We start from the raw sequence: 26841 nt of genomic DNA on the forward strand, positions 1-26841 counted from the left end.
TGAACATGATAATTTATCATTGATTTCTGAATAAAATGCAGAAACTCCTGCAAAAAAAAAAAAACATTGACCAATTTTCTAACCACTTTCATTCAAACATTATGTCCAGATGTTGTGTTAAGTAATTATTATCTATAGTTACTATGGAAAATGTGTTGCTTAGCAACTGTTGCTATACGTGGTTGGAATTATGTCATTGTAAAATAGGAGCTTCGAAATCAAAATATAGTTTTTGAAATGTAGATAACACCCAAATAATGGTGGTTGTCAAGGTAAATATGTTACCTAGCAACTGTTGCTATACGAGAAGAGGTCAGATTGGCACCCCCTGCTAACAATGTTCAGCACTATTTTCTCTACCTATCAGCCAAATTTCATGCTTTTACCAATTCTTGCTGTTTTTTGCACCGATCATCTAGACTACAAAAGGAAACAGCGCCAACATGGCCAAGCTGACGGGTAGCTGTAGAAACTCAATATACAAGGTTTGAGATTTCAAATGCATGAGGCATAAATTAACAGTTTGCAATTTCTAAATTTACATTTACTATGCCATTTCGTGTTTTCCCCCCATCTTCACAGCCTTCACGATTATCGATTTAACGGCTGAGCCAGAAACCTCTCTAAACTCCAATGATTATCCTGAAGATGGAGACATTCTGGTGAACATTACATCTCCTGCAAACAGCCAAATCCAACTTTATATTACGTTTGATCCAACCCAAACTAATCATGGCAATGATGGAGTTTACGTATACGAAGGATGGACATTGAATCAAGTTGTACCAACGCAAAGATGGGATTTATCTGCAACATCTTTCCCGGTGAATATTACATCACAAGGGTCGTATATGTGGGTACAATTCAATCGTAACGCTGGCAAACGGAGGGACATCTTTCAGGTTGTTGCATCTTCTCAGATCCGAAGTAAGCTAAGTTTAATTTGAATTCGATCTGTTAAACATCTGTATCTATATATCAAGGTGTAGAGAGTGGCCACTTAACGTTTCGAAATATTTTACGATTAATGCAAATACTGTTTTTACGGTATATTCAACCAATCTGGTCTACTTTAGCCTATTTCGAATGGTGAAGGTAATAATGTAAAAATGGCATGCTAAATCGACAAGGAAACGAATGAGATTTCCGTCGATATCAGGCATAGTTTTTTGCAAGATCCGTATGAGTCTTGTCGGCGGAAAAGGCTATATGAGTTGATTACATCGTTTGTGGTGTCTTTATCTTATTATAGGTAAACTATATTAGTTCGAAATAAAAGTAAAACACTTTCTGTCTACAGTAATGGTTATAACCTCTATTTTGTGTAGCGAATCACGGATTCAAATTTATGGATATCTCCTTCTTGGTGACCATGGCATCAAACTGTTTTAATCATACTCAATAGGAAATGCAGACATTTAGAATTTTTTCATGATGACTGAAACAAAAATGTTCTTCCGGTAGTGGGTGTGAAATTATCAATCTGTTGAAATACTAAAGATACAATAAAACAACGTTTCCTTTTTTAAGGCATTTCAATTCATTTTTAACCATGAGGAGAAGCTCTCGCGTATGACGTCACAAAGTAAAATACCAAAATTCTTATGGCTTCTTAAAGCTGTTATGGATTATACCTTAAACTTTCACCAACGTCTTTTTTTAATGTGTACAATAAACATTATGTTAAAGGTGAACTTCTCCTTTCATGAAAGCCGTAAGTCAGGGAAAAAATAAAGATATACCTACTCAGGGGCTATCAAAAAATGGTGCAGACGACATTTCTATAATTTAAACAAATTCCATGAGTCACATGATTAAATTCTCCGAGACATAGTACAACCTTTCTCAAAATTGTTCACTAATCATCTCTATGCGATAGGTTTACTTCACATTTTATTGCATGTGGTTTTAAGGACCGCGCTTGTCTGTCTTTCCCTTTCTTTCTCCCTTTCCTCATTATTTGAAATAATCTGTTCCCTTCATTTCTCTATATCTCTTTACTATTATGATGAGAGTATGCAGGACACTAGGATAAAAAGAATAAGGTTTTGACTGCATTGGAATTGCCGAAGTAATCTGGCCCTATATTCTGACTACATAATATTTTTTAATACAATTTTTCGAGAGATCAATTTCAATGAATATTTGTGGGCTATAAAAGGCTATTTTTTTTATTCATTTTCCATATACAGCTATTAGTTTGCAAGCTGGAAATGTAAGATACATTCAGTCTCCTAATTATCCATCCAACTACACCAACAAAACTCACGTAAGGTGGCTTGTGAGTGTTCCTTCTCCATATCAAGTAAGACTTCGCTTTACTCATTTCTCAACCGAGAAGAATTGTGACTTTGTTCACGTGAGGGATGGATTGACATCAGACTATTCAAGGTCAACACAAGTGACATCTCTGTCAGGTTTGAATCCAGATGACATCGTTTCAAGAGGATCATATCTTTGGGTTAATTTCACCAGTGATGACTGGGTTACTAGTACCGGATTCGAAGCACAACTTACAACATTCCGAAGTGAGTGTGAAATAATTGACAAAAACAAACATGAAAAAAAGCAGACGCCTCTGGCAGTCTCAACAAGTGGCGTAATGAGCTAATAATGTAGAAGGTCCAGGTATGGCGTATTTTGCAAAATGTATAACAAGTTGTTAGTAAGCAAGGCGAGCGAGCAAAAATATCAACATATTGATCACGACCACCAATTTTTTAAATAATTATTTTAATTTATCTGTGCATAATGAGATATATTTCGTATTTCCACTGCTCACAGATATCAGTTTGCAGCCCTGGAATCATGAATCCATTCAGTCTCCTAATTACCCGTACCCGTACTTCAACAATATCAACATACGATGGTTTGTGAATGTACCTTCTCAATATCAAGTGAGACTTCACTTCACCAGTTTCTCAACTCAGGAGAATCATGACTTCGTTAGGGTGAGAGATGGAGGGACATCAGACTATTCAAGCTCAACAAGAGTGGCATCTCTATCAGGGGATTCGATTCCCGATGACATCATATCAAATGGATCACATCTTTGGGTTCAGTTCGCAAGTGATCACTTAATTAATGCGACAGGATTCGTAGCCCAACTTGCACCGATTCAAAGTGAGTTAGAAATGTTGGAATGTTTTGAATCAAAGTAGAAAAATGACAGATGAGGAGTGAGAAAAAGGATCATAGATCATTTTAATTCAGCCTAATTTGGTCATTGATTATAATATACTAATATGTCATTAATGCATTAGTTCATTAAATTAATCCTGTAGAAGCATTTAAATCAAAGTTCAACTTAGGTCATTCATGGATTTCTGTAATGGAGAGAACGTCGTTTGTAGACCTACAGTTAACTTGAGTTTGGATTGCGATACAGAACAGAAATGCTTTAAACAAATATTTAAAAAAACAAGGTAATGAAAATATCTGCAAAAAGTTATCCGATTACTAATTAGGCCTACTTAATTAAAAAAAGATATATTTATCAATTATTAATTTAAACTTAAGGGTGTTAGAAATAACATAGGTCTCATAGATGGTTATAATTACCAGTACTATTAATTACTACACCATCATTATCATCCACCATGAATATGTACATTAAATCAATCATTGGAATGGTAAATGCTGCGAGAAATTGAAAAATGGATTGTTTTTTTTTTCTAACACGAATTATCTGTTTCAATCATTATATGAGTAAACCAAGATATAAGTCCTTTTGTATTGCTCCTACTTACCTGCTTACAGATAGGCATATCAATTTGGAGCCTTGGGAATCTGTGTCCATTGAGTCACCTGATTTCCCAGCCAATTACTCCAACAACGTCACCATTCGCTGGCTTGTGAGTATTCCTTCTCTTCATCAACTGAGACTTCATTTCACCAGTTTCTCAACCGAGAAGGATCATGACTTCGTAAACGTGAGTGAGGGAGTGACAGAAGACTTTTCAAGCTCAACACAACTTGCATCTCTATCAGGAGATGTGAGGCCAGATGACATCGTATCAAGAGGATCATATCTCTGGCTTCAGTTCACCAGCGATGAACATAATGTTGATACAGGATTCAATGTACGGCTCACAATGTTTCGAGGTAAGAAATATCTATTGCATGTAATCCGGAATTTCAAATGGGTATTTTACAAAAGATTAGACATAGCGATGTAAATGGGGTTTTGACCCCCCCCCCCCGGCGAGTTGCGAGTTGGTTTTGACTTTAGATCCATGGAGGATGTTAATCGGATGATCTATTTATTTTTCCCCCTTTTTTATTGAATAGGAAAATAAAGAAGTAGAAGCAGGAGTGAAAAAGAGAATGAAACTGTTTTGTATAAATGAAGTTCTTCTGAATTATTTTTTTTAATCTGGCAAAATCATTCAGAAGATGCTTCCATATTGTTTCTGTCGATGCATGTAAATCATTCCAATTAGGTTAATGACCGATCTATGCAATAAGGGGATTTGGTAGACGTTAATTTTTCAACTTTTGTTTTCAACGTTTTGCAAACCCAGAAAATGATTCAGAAGCATTTTGCACTGGAGAACAATACACCTACCAATCAGACAATGGAAAAAATAAATCCTGTATTTACGTATTTCTCATACCTGAGACAACTCTCCCGCAATTCCAGAACCTTAGAATAAGTGAAGAAGAACCCTGAATACTTCTGACCACTTTCTAGTGACTGTGGAATATTGTGTACGGCAAATCCTTGCTACAGAAGAAGCCTCTAAGAGTGCTTTAGCTAAAGCAAAAATGATCTCTCCCACTAAAGTCAAGTGGGACCAGGTCAGCATGGATAGTTTACTTGATTTGTACACCAACCCGCTGAAAGAATAATAATAATAATAGACAGTTCCTGTATAGCACATAACACATTATAAATAAGGTCTCTATGCGCTTCCAAAGGACTTGGATATTATTACCCTGGCTTTAGCCCCGCAGCCTTTTACAGCGCGGTGGCATTTCAAGGAATAAATTCCTGCCAGGTACCCATTAACCTCACCTGGGTTGAGTGCAGCACAATGTCGATAAATTTCTTGCTGAAGGAAACTACGCCATGGCTGGGATTTGAACCCACGACCCTCTATTTCAAAGTCCGGAGACTAATCCACTGGGCCACAACGCTCCACAAGAAATGGCAACTAATCTTTTCTGCCAGATCTCTGACGGAGATGTCGACACTAGCTTGGCCGAGTCACTCCTCCAGGAACTTGTTCATGCAATACTGAGAACTTCGTTTGAAATTCCTCATAGCAATCCATCTCGTAGGAAAAGGGGAAGTTTCAGAAGCCTACCAAGCAGCTCTTCAAGGATGGAGGCAGTGGAAGAAGGCAGGTAAACCCAAGTGCACTGAGATCCATGAGATGTACCTGAGATACAAGAAAGCATTCAGGAGTAAATTCCGCCAGTCAAGGGCACAGCAGCATAGCAGGCTTCTTACTTCATCTATGGAATTGTCATTCACTCAGGAACAAAACATTCCTTCTGACTGATTAAATCTTAGAATGAATTGTCATTCACTCAGGAACAAAACATTCCTTCTGACTGATTACATCTTAGAGAACAACGTTGACATCATGTTTCTGACTGAAACATGGTTGAAAAGTGAGGATCCAGTGGTGGTCAATGAGAGTACTCCATCAGGCTATACTTTCATCAATGCACCACGTGGAGGAGATGATGCTCATGGAGGAATTGCTGTCATTTACAAAACTCAACTCAGCCTGCCTGTCATCAAACTTAAGCTTAGACATGATACTTATGAGCATATCTGTGTTACTGATCCATCACGGATGGTTTGCTATGTGGTTGTCTACAGACCACCTCTTTCTATGCGGAATTCCCTCAAAACTAGTGAATTCTTAGCTGATTTTGATGAACTTGTGAAAGAACTTTCTGCAAGTTCGTTTAAAGTCCTCTTACTCGGAGATTTCAATATTCATGTAGACATTCCAAGTAAACCTGAGGCAATGCAGTTTCTCTCATCCCTTGATGAAGCTGGCCTTCGCCAACACATCCAGGGCCCTACCCACAGCTGCGGTCATACGCTCGATCTGATTATTTCTAAGGACAATGATGATTCCTTTGTGAATTCCTGCTGGATTCGAGAGAAGTTATATTCTGATCATCATTTTCTTGGCTGAGTACTTGACGTGGCAAAACCAAAGTTACAGAATGTGACATCTGTTTCCCGTAATTTTCGTAGCCTCAACAAGGATTCTCTATGTTCTGAGATAGCTGAAACATTTGTGGACTTTCCTTTTCAAGGTACTGCAGATGAACAGGTTACATTTTACAACAATGCAATCTCTACAGTACTGGATACCCTGTATCCAGCCACCAAAAGGACCCACAAATTTCGTTCTCATCCTCCATGGTATAGTGATGAGATTTATGAAGCGAGACATACTAGAATTGAAAAGGTGTGGTCTAATAATGGCACCACTGATAATCGTCATAAATACCTGAACCAGATCCACACGATAGACAAGCTTGTCAAACAAGCAAAGTCATCATTCTACAATGACCAATTGAGTGATGCTGATACTAAGAAATTATTTGGCGCTCTGAATGTGCTCTTGGACAGGTCTCCGAAAATCCTTCCAGTACATGCGTCTGCTCAAGATCTCTCCAACAGATTTGCCCCTTATTTTAGCAGTAAAGTTGCACTGATAAGGGAGGCTTTATTATCAGTTTCTCCCTCAACTGATCCTACTCCGCCTGTTTCGGAAGATCTTCACCCTGGAGAAAATCCTGCCGCAAGTGGAGGAGAGCTATAAGCCTTTGTATCCGCGTCAGCTGATGCCGTCATGAAGATTATCATGTCATCGCCAAACAAATCTTGCTCACTTGACCCTTTTTCCGTGTGGTTGGTGAAGGAGAATATTGACACATTTCTTCCATACATTGTGTCAATTGTCGAAACGTCACTGAACTCTGGGCAGTTTCCATCATCACTGAAGGATGCTGTTGTCACGCCTCTCATCAAGAAACCAACTTTGGGTGGAGACGATCTGAAAAACTATCGCCCGGTATCGAATCTACCTTTTTTATCTAAGGTGATCGAAAAACAGTTCTTAGTCAGCTCTCAGAACATCTAGAGTTGAATCAGCTCAACTCTGATTATCGGTCGGCCTATCGTAAACATCACAGCACAGAGACTGCCCTGTTGGGGATAAAGAATGATATCCTTCCGGCTATAGACAGAAACATGTTGCATTTGTTCTTCTGTTTGACCTTTCATCTGCGTTTGATTCTGCGGATCATAACATTCTCCTCAATCGTCTGTCTGAAGTGTTTAACATCACGGGTAATGTTCAGTCGTGGTTCACTTCTAACCTGTCAGGTCGTACCAGCAGATGTAAAGTTACTTGTGAACTGTCTTCACCGAAGTCGCTTCAGTATGGCGTTCCGCAAGGATCGGTAATTGGACCGCGACTTTTCAGCATGTATACACTGCCAATGTCGGATATTATCAGACAATACGATGGAGTATGTTATCACTCAAATGCAGATGATGTCTCTCTGTATACATTTGCTGATCCTAGAAGTCCTGAATCGTTGAGTCAAGCTCTTCAATCACTCACAAAATGTGTTGAAAATTTACAGGAATGGATGGCTGCGCATATGTTGAAACTTAATTGTGACAAGACTGAATTTCTTATTGTTTCTACCCCACAAGCCCGGCAATATGTAGCAGATGTCTCTCTCACGTTGTCCGGTATGACCATCCTACCAGTTTCTCATGCTAAGGGTCTGGGTGTTGAGTTGGATTCAACTCTGAAAAATGGATAAACAAGTTTCAGCACTTTGTCGGGGACTTCATTGTCAGCTTTCGTACATAGCCCGCATTAGACCCTACATAACTGCCAAGGTATGTGAACATGCTGTTCGAGCCATTGTATTGTCACGTCTTGACTATGCAAATTCACTCTTGTATGGAATCAACTCGTCACAGATGCAACGTCTTCAGAGGGTCCAAAACCGTGCAGCCAAGTTTGTTTTTCAAAGCTCATAAGCATGATCATGTTACTCCTCTGTTAAGAGAGTTGCTTTGGCTTCCAGTGAAGCAACGTATTGTCTTCAAGATTATGACCATTGTTTTCAAGATTGTCCATGATGAAGCTCCACACTACATGGACTCTCTCATCCGCCTACATCAGTCAGAACGTCCCGGGCTTCGCTCGAGTACGGACATTACTCTACTCCATATTCCACGGACAAATACCAAAGCAGGTGATAATGCTTTTCAGACATGTGCCCCAAGACTCTGGAATGACCTTCCAAGATATATGAGACTTTCTCCTTCTTTGGAAGTATTTAAGAAACATCTCAAGACTCTGCTTTTTAATCAATAATATTTGCATGTATTAGTTATTATAATTTTGTTATTCCATAACTGTGTAAAGCGCTGTGAAACGATTATATATTGTTAGAGTGAGCGCTATATAAATGAATATATTATTATATTACTAGTATTGGGCATGAATCTAAAGCCAATACAAAGCTCTTCCATCACCCGATAAAGAAGCAGCGCCCTGAGAAGAGCAAACAACTTCAAACTGACAAGCTTCAATATGATGGAAAGGCATTCCAAGGGGAAGCGATGCTTAATGGGTGGAAACAGTACTTCATGGACCTGGCTCAAGCACCCCAGGAAAACAGCGTAGATCTGCATTCCCATGAAACTTGCCATCATGAAAACGAAGTGTATTTGTCCTCTATATGCCTGCCCTCGCCATCACATCAGATGAGCTGGATGAGGCTATAAGTAGTCTCAAAAAGGGGAAAGCAAGTGGTCTAGATGAAATAACCCCAGAGCACATACAGAACCTTGGAGAAACTGCTAGGAGACTGCTACTCTTAATCTTCAATGTGTTCTTGGCTAATGCACACACCCCACGTAGTCTTAAGAGTGGAATTGTGATCCAATTCATAATGGCAAAGACAAGAGCATCCAGGACCCCAAGAACTACAGAGGAGTAACCATAACATCTTCACTCTGCAAGCTACTGGAATCGGTATTGAAGCCTCATCTTGAGCTTTCACTTCACCTGAAAGACATCCTGGAATAACTCCAGTTTGGTTTTCGGAAACAGCACTCGTGCATACTCACATCACTCTGCCTGGAACTGATTATCGAGCTTAACAGCATCAACATCCAGCCTACCTTTGTGGCATTATTAGACGCAGAGTAAGCTTTTGATAAAGTTTGAGGGGTTGTTCCAGAAACTAGATGCATCATACATCCATCCACAGTATGTTCGCATGATCAGGTCTTTATACAACGATCTTAACAGCCAGGTCCTTTGGGATGGGATCATTAGTGAGGCCTTCCAGATAGAGCAGGGAGTTAGACAAGGAGGAGTCCTATCTCCACTCCTCTACTCGGTATTCATCGACGGCCTGAGAAAGTCCTTCGGGAAAAGAACTTGGGGTGCAAACTTCTGGATAGGTATTCCGGCCTCCTTGTCCTAGCTGATGACGTCGCACTGATCAGCTCATCACCTAGTGAATTACAGGAGATGTTGAATGTTACCAACAGCTACTCCAAAAGTTGGAGGTACAAGATCAACCCTAATGAAAGCTGTGTAGTACCTTTCAACAATAAGGGTAAACATGCAATTCAGCTCCCGTCATGGAATCTCGGAAGTGACACAGTATCGACGTGTTCCCGTCCTCCACATCTTGGCATCATAACATCAAGTGACAAGAGAGACCCAACAGAAAAGATCATCTCGAAAGGCTTACAAACTTTCTATGCGCTTACAGGAAGTGGAGCATGCACAGGAGGTCTTCTACCACAACACTGTGCATCCCTGTGGAAGGTCTATTGCATCCCTCGTATGCTCTATGGAGCAACCGTATTGCACCACACGAAAGGGATGGAGAGAAGACTTGACCAGGCACAACATGAGCTGTTCAAGCAAATCCTTGGTCTGCCTAGAACAGCAGCAGATTAGGTTGCTCACTGTGCTACTTCCTCTTCGTTTTCAAGTTGACCTTGAGAAGCTCCTCCTGATTGGACAAGCACTGGACCTACCCCACACTAGATTTGAGTATAGGACTCTTCTACATGCTGTAGCCAAGACTACCCCCACTATCAAGTCCTGGCAGCTCATCTTGGACAAGTATAATCTCCCTGATCTTCACTCCCTTCTGCTCAAACCCATCTCCTACATCACCTGGAAGAAGATCTCAAATAGGGCAGTTACAAACAAGGTTAAAGATGAGCTTCTGGCTGCTATTCAGTCAAAATCTACTCTTTCGCTGTGGAGGAACATACCAGCGTCAAACGCACTATACCCCAGCTCCAGTAGCTCCCAAATTCTAAGACGAGCTGTTGTCATCAGGTCACAGCTAGTGAGTCAGACCTATCCAACTCAGTGCAGGCTAGTTTTGATAAAGAAGGCTACTTCTCCATCTTGTCGCCTATGTCATCAAGGTAATGAAGACACCACCCACTTCATAGCTAGCTGTCATGTGTTCGACACTCAGCGTGATGAACTCCAAGCGGAAGTGGGAAAATGAGGCCTTCCTGCATCGATCTGGTCCTTATTTTGCCAAGACTGCTGTGAAGACTATGCTAAATCCATTCTATTACCTGTCCATCCAAAACTATCTTCTTCTATGCAAGACAAGCTGACCCCAAACTTTTACTCTTCCTGCACAAAATCCACATCTTTCGTACCTCCTTTCTCTCTTCTCTCTCTTGAATGTGTAAACGTATTGTATCACCGATACCTATTCTACTCTGAGGAAGTGCTCTGTGCTCTTATAATTATGTATGCAACAATACGGCATCCAGCTGTAGATCAGCGGAGAAAGAAGAATAAGATATATTCTGTGCGCTTATGCGCTTTGATATATTACTATTATTCAGCTAATTATTGATATTTTGCTTGAAGCGAAGAAGTGGCAAAACTAGATTCCGACTAACGGCGTTGATGTTTTACTAGCCTGGTGTTAGAAATCTAGGTTTGAAATACAGCCCCCCCCCCAAAAAAAAGGGGGGGATATCCACTTATGCTTCAAATTCCCGCACTTAAAGCATAATAGCAGTATGTATTTTATATCTCCCTTACAGATGTGCGTATTAATTTGCAGCCTTGGAATCATACATCCATTCAGTCACCTGTTTACTCGTATTCAAGATCCCCTTACGACAGTAGTGTCAACATACGCTGGCTCGTGAGTGTACCTTCTCCATATCAAGTACGAGTTAACTTTACCAGTTTCTCAACCGAGAAGGATCATTACTTCGTTTACGTGAGTGATGGATGGACACCAGACTACTCAAACTCAACAAGAGTTGCATCTCTATCAGAAGATTTGATTCCAGATGACGTCATATCAAGAGGATCATATCTGTGGATTGAATTTACCAGTGACGATGGGAATCGTTATAATACAGGATTCCAAGCCCGACTGACACCGTTTCGTAGTGAGTTAAATGTACAGTATTAATATTTCAACCCGTGCCCAAGGTATGCATTGGAGTTATCAATATACGCATTATTATGAGTTCATCTCTTGGTTCAATTCACACTTGATTAATAAAATAGTGATAAAGGATTCAAAGCATGAATCACACTGTTTCGAATAAATAATTTAGAAGAACCCTACTTGCATTCTAACTTGGATCTGAAATATTGATATGAATTGTGCATTGAATATATTTTTATGTTTTATAAGCTTACCAGGGGAGGGGGCGGTAACATAGAAGAGATACATTTAGGCCTACGCGTAATATTTATGTAATGTAAATCCTTTTTTTTAATACATTTTTTTTACAGACTTGCAGTTACGCTTAAAGGGGCCCGTTGATATTTCGATTATATAATTGTTCTTATATATTTTGCATTAATTAACCTTTGATGTTTCGGCAAAAGGACGTTGATTAGGATTACATTAACATTGTGTACACACTAAGAAAAGGTGCAGTCTTAAGGTGCAATTTTGCACTTAGCACCCCTATCTCGACTATATGGTTGAACATTTCACTCCCACTGATACACTTTGTACGAACTGGGGTTCAATTTTGAACCTTTATCAGTCTTGTATAGAAACCTACAGAAAAGTGATTATTATATTATTTACATGTTACAGCCAGTATCTTTTATGGAAATAAATTGATTCAAAGGTTACAGACATAAAATGAAGCCAATTATCAAAGATCAATACCGATTAATTGGATACGTTAACACGAGTAAACGAATCATATGAGTTATAATTCTTTGTAAAAAAGCAACCGTATACACAAACTTTTGTCAAACCTGAACGCTAGGAAGCCAAGGCATCGAACTGGCACCTCGGTATTTTTTTTTCAAATTTACCTTCATTTGAAAGGGAGAAAAGTTCAATTTGCGACAGCCATTGAAAATAAAAATTATGGAGAAGATTCAAAATAATATATCCAGCCCTGATATAGAACAAAGGTGATGGGAGGGTGGAAATACATACCAAAATATGGCATTATTCCGTCAAATTTTCGAGCAGGATCGATTTTGTGTATTAATCGTCCATTGGCATCAGTTTATTTAGTCAGTAAAGCATAGCTAGCATAGCGGAAAGAGGTCTTGACTGCAGTTAAAACGAGGTGAGTTCGACTCCCAAACAAGGCAAGCAACACAAAAAAAAATCGATAGAGAAACAGAAAGTGAGAGAAGTTTCCACGGTATTTATCGTTAAGGGTGGCTGTCCCCCCCCCCCCCAAAAAAAAAAACTCTTTCAGTGAAAGGCACAATCATGCACCCTGTAGGGTTTAGTGTGGTGGAAAATGTACCTTGAAAGATGCAAAAATAAACCTTTAAATATGCGAAATTGGCCCAAGGGATGTTGAAATGAACCCTAAGTACTTTTAGATCGCACCCTAGACATGCTAGACGTGCAGTTCTAAACCTAAATGGTGGCAAAATGAACCCTAACCAAGGGTTCAATTTTTAACCCATATATAGGGTGCTGATATTACATCATCCTCTATGGTTCACTTTTTTTACCTTTATCTCTTAGTGTGTATACTAATAGAAATATAACATTATTGTGAAGTTCATAAGTTTTGAGGTTTCATTTTTAGTCTGTAAATATAGTTCCTTATGTCGGACCTCCGATAAATGTTTTTTTATGTCGGACCTCCGATAAATGTTTTATATTACTATTATCAACAGCTATTACTTTGCAGCCTCGGAATGTTGCATCCATTCAGTCTCCTAATAGGCAGTATTACCCGTATGTCTACTACAACAATATCAACATACGATGGTTCGTAAGTGTTCCTCCTGCATATCAAGTAAGGCTTAACTTCACCCGATTCTCAACCCAGAAGGATCATGACTTCGTTTACGTGCGGGATGGATGGACATCAGACTATACAAGTTCAACACATCTTGCATGTCTATCTGGAAATTCGAGACCAGATGACATCATATCTAATGGATCATATCTCTGGGTTCAGTTTATAAGTGATGAACAGAATTTAGCTGCAGGATTCACAGCTAACCTGATTTCTGTATTACGTTGTAAGTATATGTGATTTACAAGTACTAACCAAATATCAAGGTATGATAGCACAATCCCGTAACTAGTAACTGTCCGTCTACTGGTCTATGTCGAATATTGAACGATTACTTGCAATTAAATATAAATATTGATTGTTGCGTTTTATGCAACATCCTCATGATCTAGACCCCCTTTTCGATGTGCAGTACATATGTGCTAGGCTGAATATTCAATTCATTTAAACAGTTATTTTCTTCCGACTAACATTCAACCATTTTCATAAAGAATATAAAAATCAATAATATCATGAATATAGTTCCAAGAAATATAACTTTAAATACAGTATGTAAATTATGTACATTGAAGAATGCGTAAAAACTCCGGGACTTGCCTGTAAAACTATTAACTAAACAACATTAAAAAAGATAGGGCTTAGAGAAGGGATATGAAGAGAAAAGAGAAGAAAAACGCATACATAGAGGCTGGCATGCAATTATAATTAAAGCTCTGGCATGAACTACTTCACATGATACAAGATATACATGATTACATAGCCGTAAAACAGGCATTCTTGATACAAAGTAGCAGCAATAAATGTATAGTATACAACCAGTTAAGTAACAAGTAGTATAGCAAAAATTACTATTCAGATATAGGTAGATGTAATGAAGTTTTTTGAACTTGTAGTAAAAGCTTGATATCGGCAGTGACTTTTTTAAATATATTTTACATGTTTTAGGAAGATCATTCCTATACCAGTGTAATATGTTACGATCAGAGAAGTGCTATCACACAAAAAATATACCCCACCCGCGCTCTGTCAGGGTTAGAAGTGAATCTATGCTTTCAAATAATCTGATCAGTCATAATAAAAACAGTTACTGTATCATAACATGTTTTACCATGTATTTGAAAATCATTTCATAACATTAAACCATTATTTGAAATTTATCTCTCTTTTTTTTTTATTTTAGCTATCCATTTGAAAGTTGGGAAAGTAGCTGTGATCCAGTCTCCTAATCACCCACACCTGTATTACAACGATCTTAACATACGCTGGTTTGTAAGTGTTCCTCCTGCATATCAAGTGAGGCTTCATTTCAATAACTTCTCAACGGAAGAGGATCATGACTTCGTGATCGTGAATGATGGATGGACATCGAACTACACAAGCTCAGCCGAAAGGGGGCGTTTAAGTGGAAGCATTAATCCGGGTGATATCGTATCGAATGGATCCTATCTTTGGGTTGAATTCACCACCGATGACCAGGGGAGATCAAATGGATTCAGGGTACTGCTGACGACCGAGCTACGATGTAAGTGCAGTGAATATATCTGCATTTTTATAATGGCGCCCATTTTACTTCAGAAGTTCACAAGAATATGAGGAAAAAGGGAAATTGTTAATAATCGAAAATACTCAACCTATTTTGGTCAAAACCTTATCATGAGAAACATGTACCAGTTGCAATTCTAGCACGTACATGTATATGTCATAAGTATATTAAGACACTTTTTACAAGCAAATCTGGGGGGAGGGTATTCGAAAAAAAATATGTTTACGCTAAGATGTCTTTCTTCATTCGCAGCTATCCACTTGCAGGATGGGGAAAGCAGAACTTTCGAGTCTCCAAATTGTCCGAACCATTACTACAACAATCTGAATGTAACATGGCTTGTGAGTGTTCCTCCTGCATATAAAGTACGACTTCATTTCATCTCCTCCACCAGTTCGAATGACTTTGTTAGAGTGAGGGATGGGTGGACATCGGACTATTCGAGCTCAACTGAAAGACGGAATCTGTCTGGAAGTATTGATCCAGGTGATATCGTATCGAATGGATCGTATCTCTGGGTTCAATTCACCACTAACGATCAAAGGAGATCACAAGGATTCAGGGCACTTCTGACGACTGAGCTACGATGTAAGTGCAAGAAATACAACTGCATTTTTATTTGGTGTGCATTTGATTCTTGCATACTTCTCAAGTTTACAAGAATATGAGGAAAATTGGAATTGTAGATAATACCCGACGTCTTTGGATCAAAATGTATCAAGAAAAACATTTAACAAATTTCATTTTAGCAAGTTTAAGTCACACGTTTATTAAAACACTTTTTAAAACGGAACGAAAAATCTGTTGTTGTTTTTTTTCAAAGATATCTTTCTTCATTTTCAGCTCTCCACTTGCAGGATGGGAAGAGTAGAACAATCGAGTCTCCCAATTATCCTAACCATTATTACAACAGTCTCAATGTATCATGGTCTGTGAGTGTTCCTCCTGCATACCAAGTTAGACTTCACTTCAGCTCCTTTCAAACCGAGTCGAATAAAGACTTCGTTAAGGTGAGAGATGGATGGACATCAGACTATTCAAGCTCAACGCAACTGGCATCTTTATCAGGAGATTCGAGTCCAGATGACATCATATCAAGAGGATCGTATCTCTGGGTTTATTTCACCAGTGATGATGAACGCAACTTTTCTGGATTCACTGTCAACATTACGACTGAATTACGAAGTAGGTTGAATAAATCAAATGAACATTTGCTATGGTCATCGAAGACTTTCCCGGGCGGCATCCTACAATTTTGTCATGTTTAAGAAGCAAACTTTCTTGAAGTATGGTGAAAAAGAACAGGGTTTACTTTCATGATATACTATGTTTTGACTGATTATTTTCATATTGGATACTTTGAATGTATGTGATTTTTTTTTACATTTTGTTCCTTCACTTGCCGAGCTGTTGACGATTAAATTGCGCATGTAGTAATTGTCTTTAATTATCTTTCTCTAACATAATATCGATATTCTTAATTTTTTAGCTATACAGTTGAATACCACTGGTGAGGCAGTACTCACATCACCGGATTCACCTGATAATGGCGACTATAGTATCAATGTGACATGGTTTGTTGTTGCTCCATCACCGTACCGCGTTGGGATTAGTTTTAGTGATTTCTCCAGCTTGGAGAACGGAGACCTGGTAACTCTACGCGAAGGTTGGACGTCAAATTATTCACATTCAACGCTGAGGGAGTCTTTGTCCATGTTCTCTGCATCATCTAGCTCCACTGACATTGCATCTGTAGGGTCATATCTTTGGATCCAATTTACAACCCTGCCTCAAAACAAGATCACAGTATTCCGTGCATCGCTCTTTGTCGTGATTCCCGGTGAGTCAAATAACGATAATTCTATCAAAGTATTCAGCTAAAATCATCTTTAAGCTTGAAGTGTTCCAATACCTGAACAATATGAAAGTTCAACCATGAGTATAAGATTATAGGGCAACCATAGTTTATTGAAATGTTTATGCACTTTGCACATTTGAACAAACGCGTTTTCGTGCGTTATTTAAACATAGCAATGAATTCAATATTTCTAATAAAAAAGTCTTATCAACTTACAGAATGATCAAATCAGGATTGCAATATGAAATATCGGTAATCCGGAACCAAACATACAATTTTTAATTATGAAACTAATATATTGGTTCCTAATACATCATTTCATCAAGATGGCTGTTGTATGAGAACTGCCCCAACTTCATGATGCAATGAGGATTTGCTTTACAAATACTCGTTTTACTAGTCTCCACCCCATTGTCATTAACTACAGGTGCTTTATTGTCCCGTTTTCTTAAGCAGTCATTTATGTAGATACCGCGAAAACAGAATCCCTGAAGTCACCTAATTACCCAGCTCAGTACCACAACAGCCTTGACCTAATGTGGCAGGTGATCGCCCCAGAAAACCATCAAGTTTCGTTGCATTTCGTTGATTTGGAGATTGAACAATCTCGAGACATCCTATATCTGTTCGAGGGACAATCCCCAGAATTTGAGATGTCTGAGATGGTAAGGCCGAATATTTCTGGATCCGATCTACCGCAAAACATCACATCTGTAGGATCTTTTCTCTGGATTCGATTTACCAGCGACGGGGCTTCGGAGGGAACTTACAGAGGGTTTAATATTATGTTGATTGCAAACCGAATACCAGGTTAGTAACATTTAACACGTAAAAAGAGACTCGTCCCCTGTTTGAATACATATTTGTTGCATGCACAAATACATATATATTGCATGCACAAACATGACAACAGTCTAACAGATAAGTATCTAAATAAACGTACAATGTGCTATAGTTTCCAAAGTGAGCCACAAGCACCAGTCAGGTGGCATGACCATGTTTTTATTGCAATTGCAGTTAATTAAGTCATGTAAATCTACCTGTTGTTTTGTCTTTGACAAAAACAAACTTACAAACCCTTGCACATGTCATTTCACCCCTTTCTCTCTGTCTGTCTCTCTCTGTCATACACACACACACACTTTAACACCCTGACACACACCCTCACACAGACCTGCCTTGATTCATAGACTTTCCTCTTTTTTCTCCCACTCTCTGCTTTTCTCTCTCTCTCTCTCTCTCCCACCTGTCTATCCTTTTGTTTGTATCGTGTAGAACATGTAGACCACTTGATGTCGGATAATCATGCAGCGACAATATCATCAGTGTTGGTGACACTTCTTCTGTCCATAGTTTTCCTCTTATATATCATTTGGAAGAAAAGGTAATCATAATTACATAATAAGTTGTTTGTAGTATACGTAGCTAATGACTTAACGATATTTGAAATGTAATAATTTAAAATGGTAGAGACATTATGTATTTCTTCCTCAACAAATGTATTCGTTTGCACACGTTTCACAGAGATCATGGGGATCGGAAATCTTCCTCTCAGACATCTGAACCTGTAAACATAATTAAGTTATTTTCTGTATTTATAATAACCAAACAAGGTATTTTCTTCTTTCATCATGCTCGCAGGTTAGCAGCTAGGAAACCCTCTACCCAGCCTCGGACATTCCATGAGGAACACAATGACAGGGGAAACGTCCAAGAATCAAGACCCGTGAATCGGCAACCTCTTACTCCGGATCTCCTGGCAAGCCACCAACCTTCAGCGAGAAGGTCTAATACATACATGACACCCGAACCAATACCCCCCCACACATGACCTTGTACGCAACGAGTACCAGGAATATGGTGGGTGGAACCACTCTGATTATGGAATGCCTCCATCGGGGAGCGTGGATTCCCGAGACACTGGCATACATCACCCAGATCCACCACCACACTATTCCTGCCCCACGAAAGAAGCTGAGGTGAGCGGAAACGACGATTACCATGAATACGGTCAAATAGACGAAGCGATGCCATATCGGGATGGGGGCACACCATTGAATGCGAGTTATTGCGACAACCTCTATACAGATTCCGATGATGTCACATACTTCACCCTTGAAACCCAAGTTGCAGATGTTGATGTTAGTTCGGACCTGGGAATTGAGGAAACAAGTTTCAACGGACCTACAGCCGCCGAATCCAATTCTACTGAATTGAAAGTGAGTGGTCAACCACGGGGATTCCAAATGAGATCATCGACAGTGAATGGCAAATCAGAAGCAAGAGGACTCGGTAAAAAGTCGGTCAATCACTATCAAAATGCAGAGATCGCCGCTGATTTCGACACCACCGTCAATGAGCTCCAAACGGTCAGTCAGACCAACGAGGTGCGAGGCGCTGATAAATTTGAGACTGGAGATGCTAATCTCCACGATGAATTTGAATATGATTCTTTGAACTTTAGGCCACCTTCAGACTTAAAATCGAGAGTGTCCAGCAAACTTAACCAAGAGCAAGAGTCACTAGAGGAAGTAGCTGAGAAGAATGTATACGGTGTGTTAGAGCTGCCGAAATCTGCACATGTGGTTGACAAGGGAAAAGACATCCTGCATAACGACAACGTCTATGGTACCTTAAGTGAAACTGGATCAGGCGTGGACCTTCAGAAACCAGAAGGGGGAATAGCGGCTAAGCCTACTGTGCAGATGGCTTCTGAAGTCAAGAGTCGAAAGAACAGGAAGACTAAATCGAAAAGTGATCACGCGTTTGGGAACACGGGCAGAGCTACATCAACCCGGACCGGCAATGGACAACATGGCAAGACGGGCTATGGCGGACGTGCTGCCTCAAATACGTTGGCGAAGGCGATGAAACCCCCAAGAAAGCTTGGTAAAATATGCACATCTCCTCGTGGAAATACCCAGCTTCATACTGATAAGGAAGATGAACATAAATCGATTCCACAGATACACGAGTCTGAAGGAATATACGAAAATGGGTCTTACCCAGAAGGTACGTTTCATGAAGAACACCCAGTTTACCAGAATTCTGTTTGCTTTGAGGCTAACATAGCTAAAGACTCTCACATAGATCATGTGATTATAAATGAGGACGCCTATGCCGTAGTGGGCCCTCGTGATATAAAGATGTTGGATTCTGAGGACTATGATTCGATCTACTCCAATTTGAATTATTAATTTTCCTAAAGAACGAGCAAAATTACTGAACAATCCTAGAAAATTTCGGAAGCACTTTGATCCAATAAGCTTTGTTGAAAACTTCTTGTTTGATCTAAAGGTAGTCCGTTCACCTTCAAAGAACTGTGATAATTGGTTATTACTTGGCGAGGAAAGAATTATTGCATGAATGCAATAGCTAGGTAAGATATTACATATGAGATGTCTGAAGCAGCTCAGTGACTGATACGTAAAGCGGTGTATGAGGCTCTTTTCATCGCAAGCTAGGACGTGGATGAAATGCGCTTTGTACTTTCATTCAGTTTAATTGGATAGGAACAGGCGCGCCGGAACATTTTCAGTTTTTTTTTTTTTTGGTGGGGGGGCCAAAATCCCGAATGGGGGCACAATATTTTTGACGGTGTGAGATACCGTAGCGATCGAGTGGGAGAGGCTGTGGGACCCCCCCCCCCCCACGGTAAGGACTTTGTGTAAAAATGGAGTATAAAAGTTGCGTTTCTGATAGCATTCAAAAATAAATTTCTTGAGAATTAAACAGTCTTGGAGTTCTTTTTGCTCCTTCTGTTTCCTCCCTTCTGACCCAGACTGGTGTTTCTTCATGATCAGGGTCGCAGTTCCAGCAAATTACGAGCCTTATTGCAAACGAAATTGTTTCAAACCAATGTAATATAGGCCTTATAAAAACTTTAAGATGGCAAACATGACCGTACGCAGCCGGGGGCCGCCGATCGAGAGGGCAAAATTCACCAAAAGTGTGCACGAAATCCTTCAATTTTCTTCTAGAAAATGTTTAAGCTCCCCCATCGCAAACCCCCTCGCTCTTAAGTTTCTCCGAAAATTTGGATCTTGAAGCCCCACCCACTCCCGGGATTGTTTTTATATTTTTGCAAACGTCCATGAATAACAAAAGCTGGGATGAACCAGAGGACATAGCTGATTAATAACAGGTAATGGCAAGAAGTTTTGGAATCTAAAATACATAAGTGCTATAACATTTGAGCTGAAATAGAATCAGACAAAACGCCTTCCAATCATGCCAATGAAAATGAATAGAGGAAAATACGGGGCTGTGAAAATATCGTAAGATTTTTTTATAGTAGAGCAGTACTGTAACGCTTATTTTTTTCTTTTATATTCTTTAGACACTTTCACAGATTTTATTTTTTTTCATGTCTAAACATTATCTCAAGTTGCTTTCGAGTGGGATTCACCATATTCACAAATTATAAATTATAATCCTCTACACAATGATTATTCTGCGTGTAAATTTCTGATGACATGTCTATATTGAGTTGAAGTGACCTTGGTATTTTCTTAAGGGCACTGACTTGTTAGCACTGTATCAACTCAATTTATATTTAGTTGAAAATGAAATAATTGAAACAAGTTTCTCGAGATGTTATGGTTTCTGGGCTTGACAGCTCTGACATAGATTGCATATGTTGCTCGAGTAACTAGTGTTCACGCGCGTTAGTGATATCGGGTCCGGTCTGAGCGTTTCTGGGCGACCGCGCGTGTGTTAGACGACACAGCCAGCATCATAGAGTTATAAAGTTCACTGTACGGATATGCAATTTAGATTTGATATTGCTCACACGATTCAAGAGTAAAACAAAATAAAAATAATTGGAGTGATGAGTAACAAAGTAATTCAAGGGAATATTCTTACAGCGTGTCAGGTTTTTTTTTCGTATCAGGTTTATTTACAGCAAAACCTGGCAACAAAAGAAAAACAAATAACATGGATGTAATTTGTCCTAATGTTGTATCCGATTTTTATTCCAATTCCCGATCCGATCCGATTTTCCCCTTTTTTCTACATTTTTCCGAACTCCGATTTTCGACCAGTGGGGAAAAAATCGGATCGGAAAAACCAAAACATAAGACAAAAAAAAACACGTGGCGACATGTTTGCCGTCAAAATGCGCTGGTGATTTGTTTAGATCTCAGACAAAAGCGGTGGAAGGAAAAGGAGATAAAGGGGAAGAAAATTACGATTTGTTTTTATCTGTGATATTAGCGGAAAGGCAGGTAGAGAAGAAGATTATGATTTGTTTTGATCTCCGACATAATCGGGGAAGAACAAAACGATAATGATAATTGGTGATAATTTGTTTTGATCTCCGACAAAAATGGAGGAAGAAAAACAACGAAAAGACGATATGTTTTGATCTTAAGCGGAGGCAAATAAGATTTCGTTGAACACGCTGACATGCGAGGTAATAATTATTTACGACTATCTGACTATACGTCCTCTAAGAGTTTACGATTACCTCCGCTATCACTACGATGTTGTAGAGAAGGTAAATATCATGGTGAACAACTCTGGATAATAATGCGTCTTTTTCGGGAGGTCATGCGACCTTTATGAGATTACGATTACCTCACGATGTTGTAGAGAAGGTGAATATCATGGTTAACCAATCTGGATAATAATGCGTCTTTTCGGGAGGTCATGCGACCTTTAAGAGTTTACGATTACCTCCGCCATCACTACGATGTTGTAGAGAAGGTGAATATCACGGTAAACAACTCTTGATAATAATGCGTCTTTTTCGGGAGGTCATGCGACCTTTATGAGATTACGATTACCTCCGCCATCACTACGATGTTGTAGAGAAGGTGAATATCACGGTAAACAACTCTAGATAATAATGCGTCTTTTTTGGGAGGTCATGCGACCTTTATGAGATTACGATTACCTCCGCCATCACTACGATGTTGTAGAGAAGGTGAATATCATGTTAAACAACTCTGGATAATAATGCGTTTACCGTGATATTCACCTTCTCTACAACATCGTAGTGATGGCGGAGGTAATCGTAAACTCTTAAAGGTCGCATGACCTCCCAAAAAAGACGCATTATTATCCAGAGTTGTTTACCATGATATTCACCTTCTCTACAACGTCCTAGTGATGGCGGAGGTAATCGTTAACTCTTAAAGGTCGCATGACCTCCCAAAAAAGACGCATTATTATCTAGAGTTGTTTACCATGATATTCACCTTCTCTACAACATCGTAGTGATGGCGGAGGTAATCGTAATCTCATAAAGGTCGCATGACCTCCCAAAAAAGACGCATTATTATCCAGAGTTGTTTACCGTGATATTCACCTTCTCTACAACATCGTAGTGATGGCGGAGGTAATCGTAAACTCTTAAAGGTCGCATGACCTCCCAAAAAAGACGCATTATTATCTAGAGTTGTTTACCATGATATTCACCTTCTCTACAACATCGTAGTGATGGCGGAGGTAATCGTAATCTCATAAAGGTCGCATGACCTCCCAAAAAAGACGCATTATTATCCAGAGTTGTTTACCATGATATTCACCTTCTCTACAACATCGTAGTGATGGCGGAGGTAATCGTAATCTCAAAAAGGTCGCATGACCTCCCGAAAAAGACGCATTATTATCAAAGAGTTGTTTACCGTGATATTCACCTTCTCTTCAACATCGAATATGTTGAAGAGAAGGTGAATATCACGGTAAACAACTCTTTGATAATAATGCGTCTTTTTCGGGAGGTCATGCGACCTTTAAGAGTTTACGATTACCTCCGCCATCACTACGATGTTGTAGAGAAGGTGAATATCACGGTAAACAACTCTTGATAATAATGCGTCTTTTTCGGGAGGTCCTGCGACCTTTATGAGATTACGATTACCTCCGCCATCACTATGATGTTGTAGAGAAGGTGAATATCATGGTAAACAACTCTGGATAATAATGCTTCTTTTTCGGGAGGTCATGCGACCTTTAAGAGTTTACGATTACCTCCGCCATCACCACGATGTTGTAGTGAAGAGGCCTATCGTTGATCGGCGGTAGTGTCGCGCGCTGGAACGTCATTATCTTATTTTCCTTCCTCCGATTATGTCGGAGATCAAAACAACTCATCATCTTCTTCCTCCGCTTTTGTCGGAGATCAAAACAAATTCTGCCATCAGTGTAGCGTGCCGCATTTGTCCACGCGCCGGCCACATACAAATTTTAATGTATTTTTTTGTTTTTGAATATCTTCCGATCCGATATCCGAACCGATTCCGATTTTAGGAGCAAAACTTCCGAACCGAACTCCGATCCCGTAATTGCTCTAACTTACATTTTGTCCAAATTGTCTTGTATCATACGCTATATGAAATTAAATTGGCACGTGTTTTCTATTTGTCTTATTTATGAAAAAAGCTAGAACTATCGCTAAAGGTGATTGATAACCCCTCCCTACACAGTTACCATGGCAACAGTTTCGAACTCATGGAAAAAAGTCTTGTCCATCTTTACTCCAAGACCTATGTGTGAGGAAAATATGAAAATAATGAAATAAGTTGCAGCGATGAATATCAAAGCATTGCATCAGTTATCAATCCTTTTTTTTGTTCCGGGGGGGGGGGGAATGAATAAACCTAATGTCATAAAATAGAATTCAAAATAACAAGTGGGGATATTTCATCAGTTTGCTTATTGAATATTCATTAAGACATGCCTAGAAATTTTATTCACCGGAATAATGCAAATCTTTAAAATGCCATAGCTTTGTTATTCTTTGTTACATGTAAAAAAATGATACAATTTTGATTTCACGTGATAACGTAAGAAAAGGGAAAAGTGGGGATGTGACATCATCAGCCCACCTAATGAATATTCATGACGACGTGTCTATAACTATTTTCACAATAATTGTTGATCTGTAAAATTCAATACTTTCATTATTTGTTATCAGATCTTTGTCTGTCCTATTTACGCCACTGGTTTTTCTTGATGTAGTTGCTACTTGTTTAGATGCACATGTAAAATATAGCAAACACGTGTACTGTTTCCACTGTCTTGTCATTGAAATATTGGCTATTATGGATTTCTGATGAAGTTATTGAGGTGATGTATTTTTGTTCTGATGGGTTCTCTCTTAATTTACCAATTTTAATTAGTTAAATGAGCAAACGCCTAAATGCAACTTCAAATCTCTGTATTCATAATTTTTTCTCAATATTGTTATTCTTCATCCTGCATCAGTTATGAAGAAGACACCCCTTTACATTGTGATTTATCTGGGGAATAATAATAAGAATAAGAAAACATGCAGAAAATAATAAAATTGTAAATAAGTGTTGTAAAAATGTTTCCTGTCAATGAATTTGCAAATATTTCTTACTTCTATGGACTTTGTGTAAATGTAAGTAGTGCTCACATAAAGGAAAAGTGACGTGTCATTCGAATATTTAAAATGAATTACATGCCATTCAGTAGTCCAAGAATTGTCAGCAGTTCAAGGTAATATATCCGCATACCGTGTTGAATTATATTTATAAAAACAAACACTCATAATTCCATTATGGTTGTCCGTCGATATATGGACCTTTTAACCCCCTTATCAAATTAGCTATGTTATGTATATAGAATAAATTCATATTTTATAGAGTTTTGGACTCCGGGAGAACTTTAAGTCAACGGGGTAAATACTAATCTAAACATGCACGCATATTCTTCTAAGAATCACGGTTATTATGACACATTTACCACCAACCTGTAATCTCTACCATGTCCATACCAAAGAACAGTATTGAAACAACACAAAAAACAAAGCGATGATGCTTTTACACTAATTGACGTTGTATAGACACCTATCTGGTGTTAGAACAAAACCAAACTGTCGTTGTTTAACACTTCACTGCTGTGGTCATAATGTAGATTACGAGCTGGTGGTAACTCAGCACCTGAGTTTTTGCAGTGCAGAGCTGTAGTATTGATCATATTTTTCTTTTATATTGTTGATTTTAGAACATTTACGGTGTAAATATTCAAAATACATGTAGCTTGTGTGGATGCATGCCCACTCAACTTAGCACTGTGTTGCAAATGACTTCACATATCTGCTCGCAATCCTAATAAAATAATAACATTTGCAATGTTGTCTCAATTAGACTATTATTTTGTCAATTTGATAAGGGCAATGAAGTACCACTGTTCATCTTGCATAGGTTTCAGGTCACACGAGCAAGGTCAAATGTCATTTAGGGTCCATGCACTTTGACGATGTTTTGGTTATTAACATTGAAATCCTAACCAAGGTTAAGTTTTAGATGTGATATTCTAACTTTGAAAGTACATGAATCTAGTTTATGAAACTTGGGTGTAAGAGTTGATCAAGGATCACTGATCATCTGACATGAGTTGTAGGTCACATGAATGGTGGTTTTTTTTGGATAATTATTCATCTTATTTGTTTTGAAAGTCAGCCCTGTTGCTATGTTCAATCGTGTGATGCAGAAGAGACCGCCAGAGACATCCCATCTGTTCGATTAAGTAGTAAATGAAATATTAAAAAAAAAATGATTTTTTTTTTCATTTATAGAAACGGGCAAGAATACAAAATTACTTCACCAAATTCTATCATTTTATTATTTTTCATTGGAAAATGCGTCAATCAACGATTCGAACAAAGCTTTAAGGCAGATCAATAATAATCCATCCTGCTATCCTGGGATAGGAGAATGCACATGTCTTCCGAAAAGGAGCTGAGATTATGTTAGTGATCATGAAACTTTCACCCCAAAATATCAGTAGTCAACCAATAACCCGCCGGTGATTTTTTTCAGTCATGTAAGTACCACATAATATGATTTGCTGCAAACATGTCTCCCTTTTCCTTGTGAAATTATTTTGCAATAAATTGCCACAGCCGCAATAACTCTGTGTTGGTTTCGTTATTTTAGTCTTTCACAACAGTCCCAAATATGGTACTTTTTTTTCTTGAGAAAGTAAGTAATCAGACCTCATGATGGGCATATTGTTATAAAAAGAGGCGTCGATGATGGGGGAAGGAGAGTAGTGATCGCCCCCTCCCTCCCCCACCCCTCGGCTAATGAAAGTATTGGCGGACATACGCATCGATTTGCCCCCCCCCCCCCATAATGTAAACGAGAAAAAAATGCA

General features: G+C 38.9%; 2 protein-coding genes across 2 annotated transcripts in view; both read left to right on the plus strand.

Moving 5' to 3' along the window:
• LOC121431296 (cubilin-like) overlaps positions 1–17522 on the plus strand; it is a 32178-nt gene extending 14656 nt beyond the window's left edge. The window contains exons 4-13 of the mRNA XM_041628806.1: positions 583–927; positions 2193–2528; positions 2785–3123; positions 3760–4104; positions 11102–11458; positions 14487–14828; positions 15102–15437; positions 15693–16034; positions 16339–16689; positions 17164–17522. Coding sequence (XP_041484740.1) covers positions 583–927; positions 2193–2528; positions 2785–3123; positions 3760–4104; positions 11102–11458; positions 14487–14828; positions 15102–15437; positions 15693–16034; positions 16339–16689; positions 17164–17522 — 3452 coding nt within the window. The remainder of the gene's footprint in view (positions 1–582; positions 928–2192; positions 2529–2784; positions 3124–3759; positions 4105–11101; positions 11459–14486; positions 14829–15101; positions 15438–15692; positions 16035–16338; positions 16690–17163) is intronic.
• A 479-nt stretch (positions 17523–18001) lies between these two features.
• LOC121431343 lies at positions 18002–19929 on the plus strand. The gene is made up of 2 exons (XM_041628882.1): positions 18002–18091; positions 18349–19929. The coding sequence occupies exon 2, from the start codon at positions 18594–18596 to the stop codon at positions 19902–19904; it is 1311 nt and encodes a 436-aa protein (XP_041484816.1). The 5' UTR covers positions 18002–18091; positions 18349–18593; the 3' UTR covers positions 19905–19929.
• Positions 19930–26841: the final 6912 nt, after the last annotated feature.

The sequence above is a fragment of the Lytechinus variegatus genome, chromosome 17 (assembly GCF_018143015.1).
Source record: "Lytechinus variegatus isolate NC3 chromosome 17, Lvar_3.0, whole genome shotgun sequence".
Lineage (NCBI taxonomy): Eukaryota > Metazoa > Echinodermata > Echinoidea > Temnopleuroida > Toxopneustidae > Lytechinus > Lytechinus variegatus.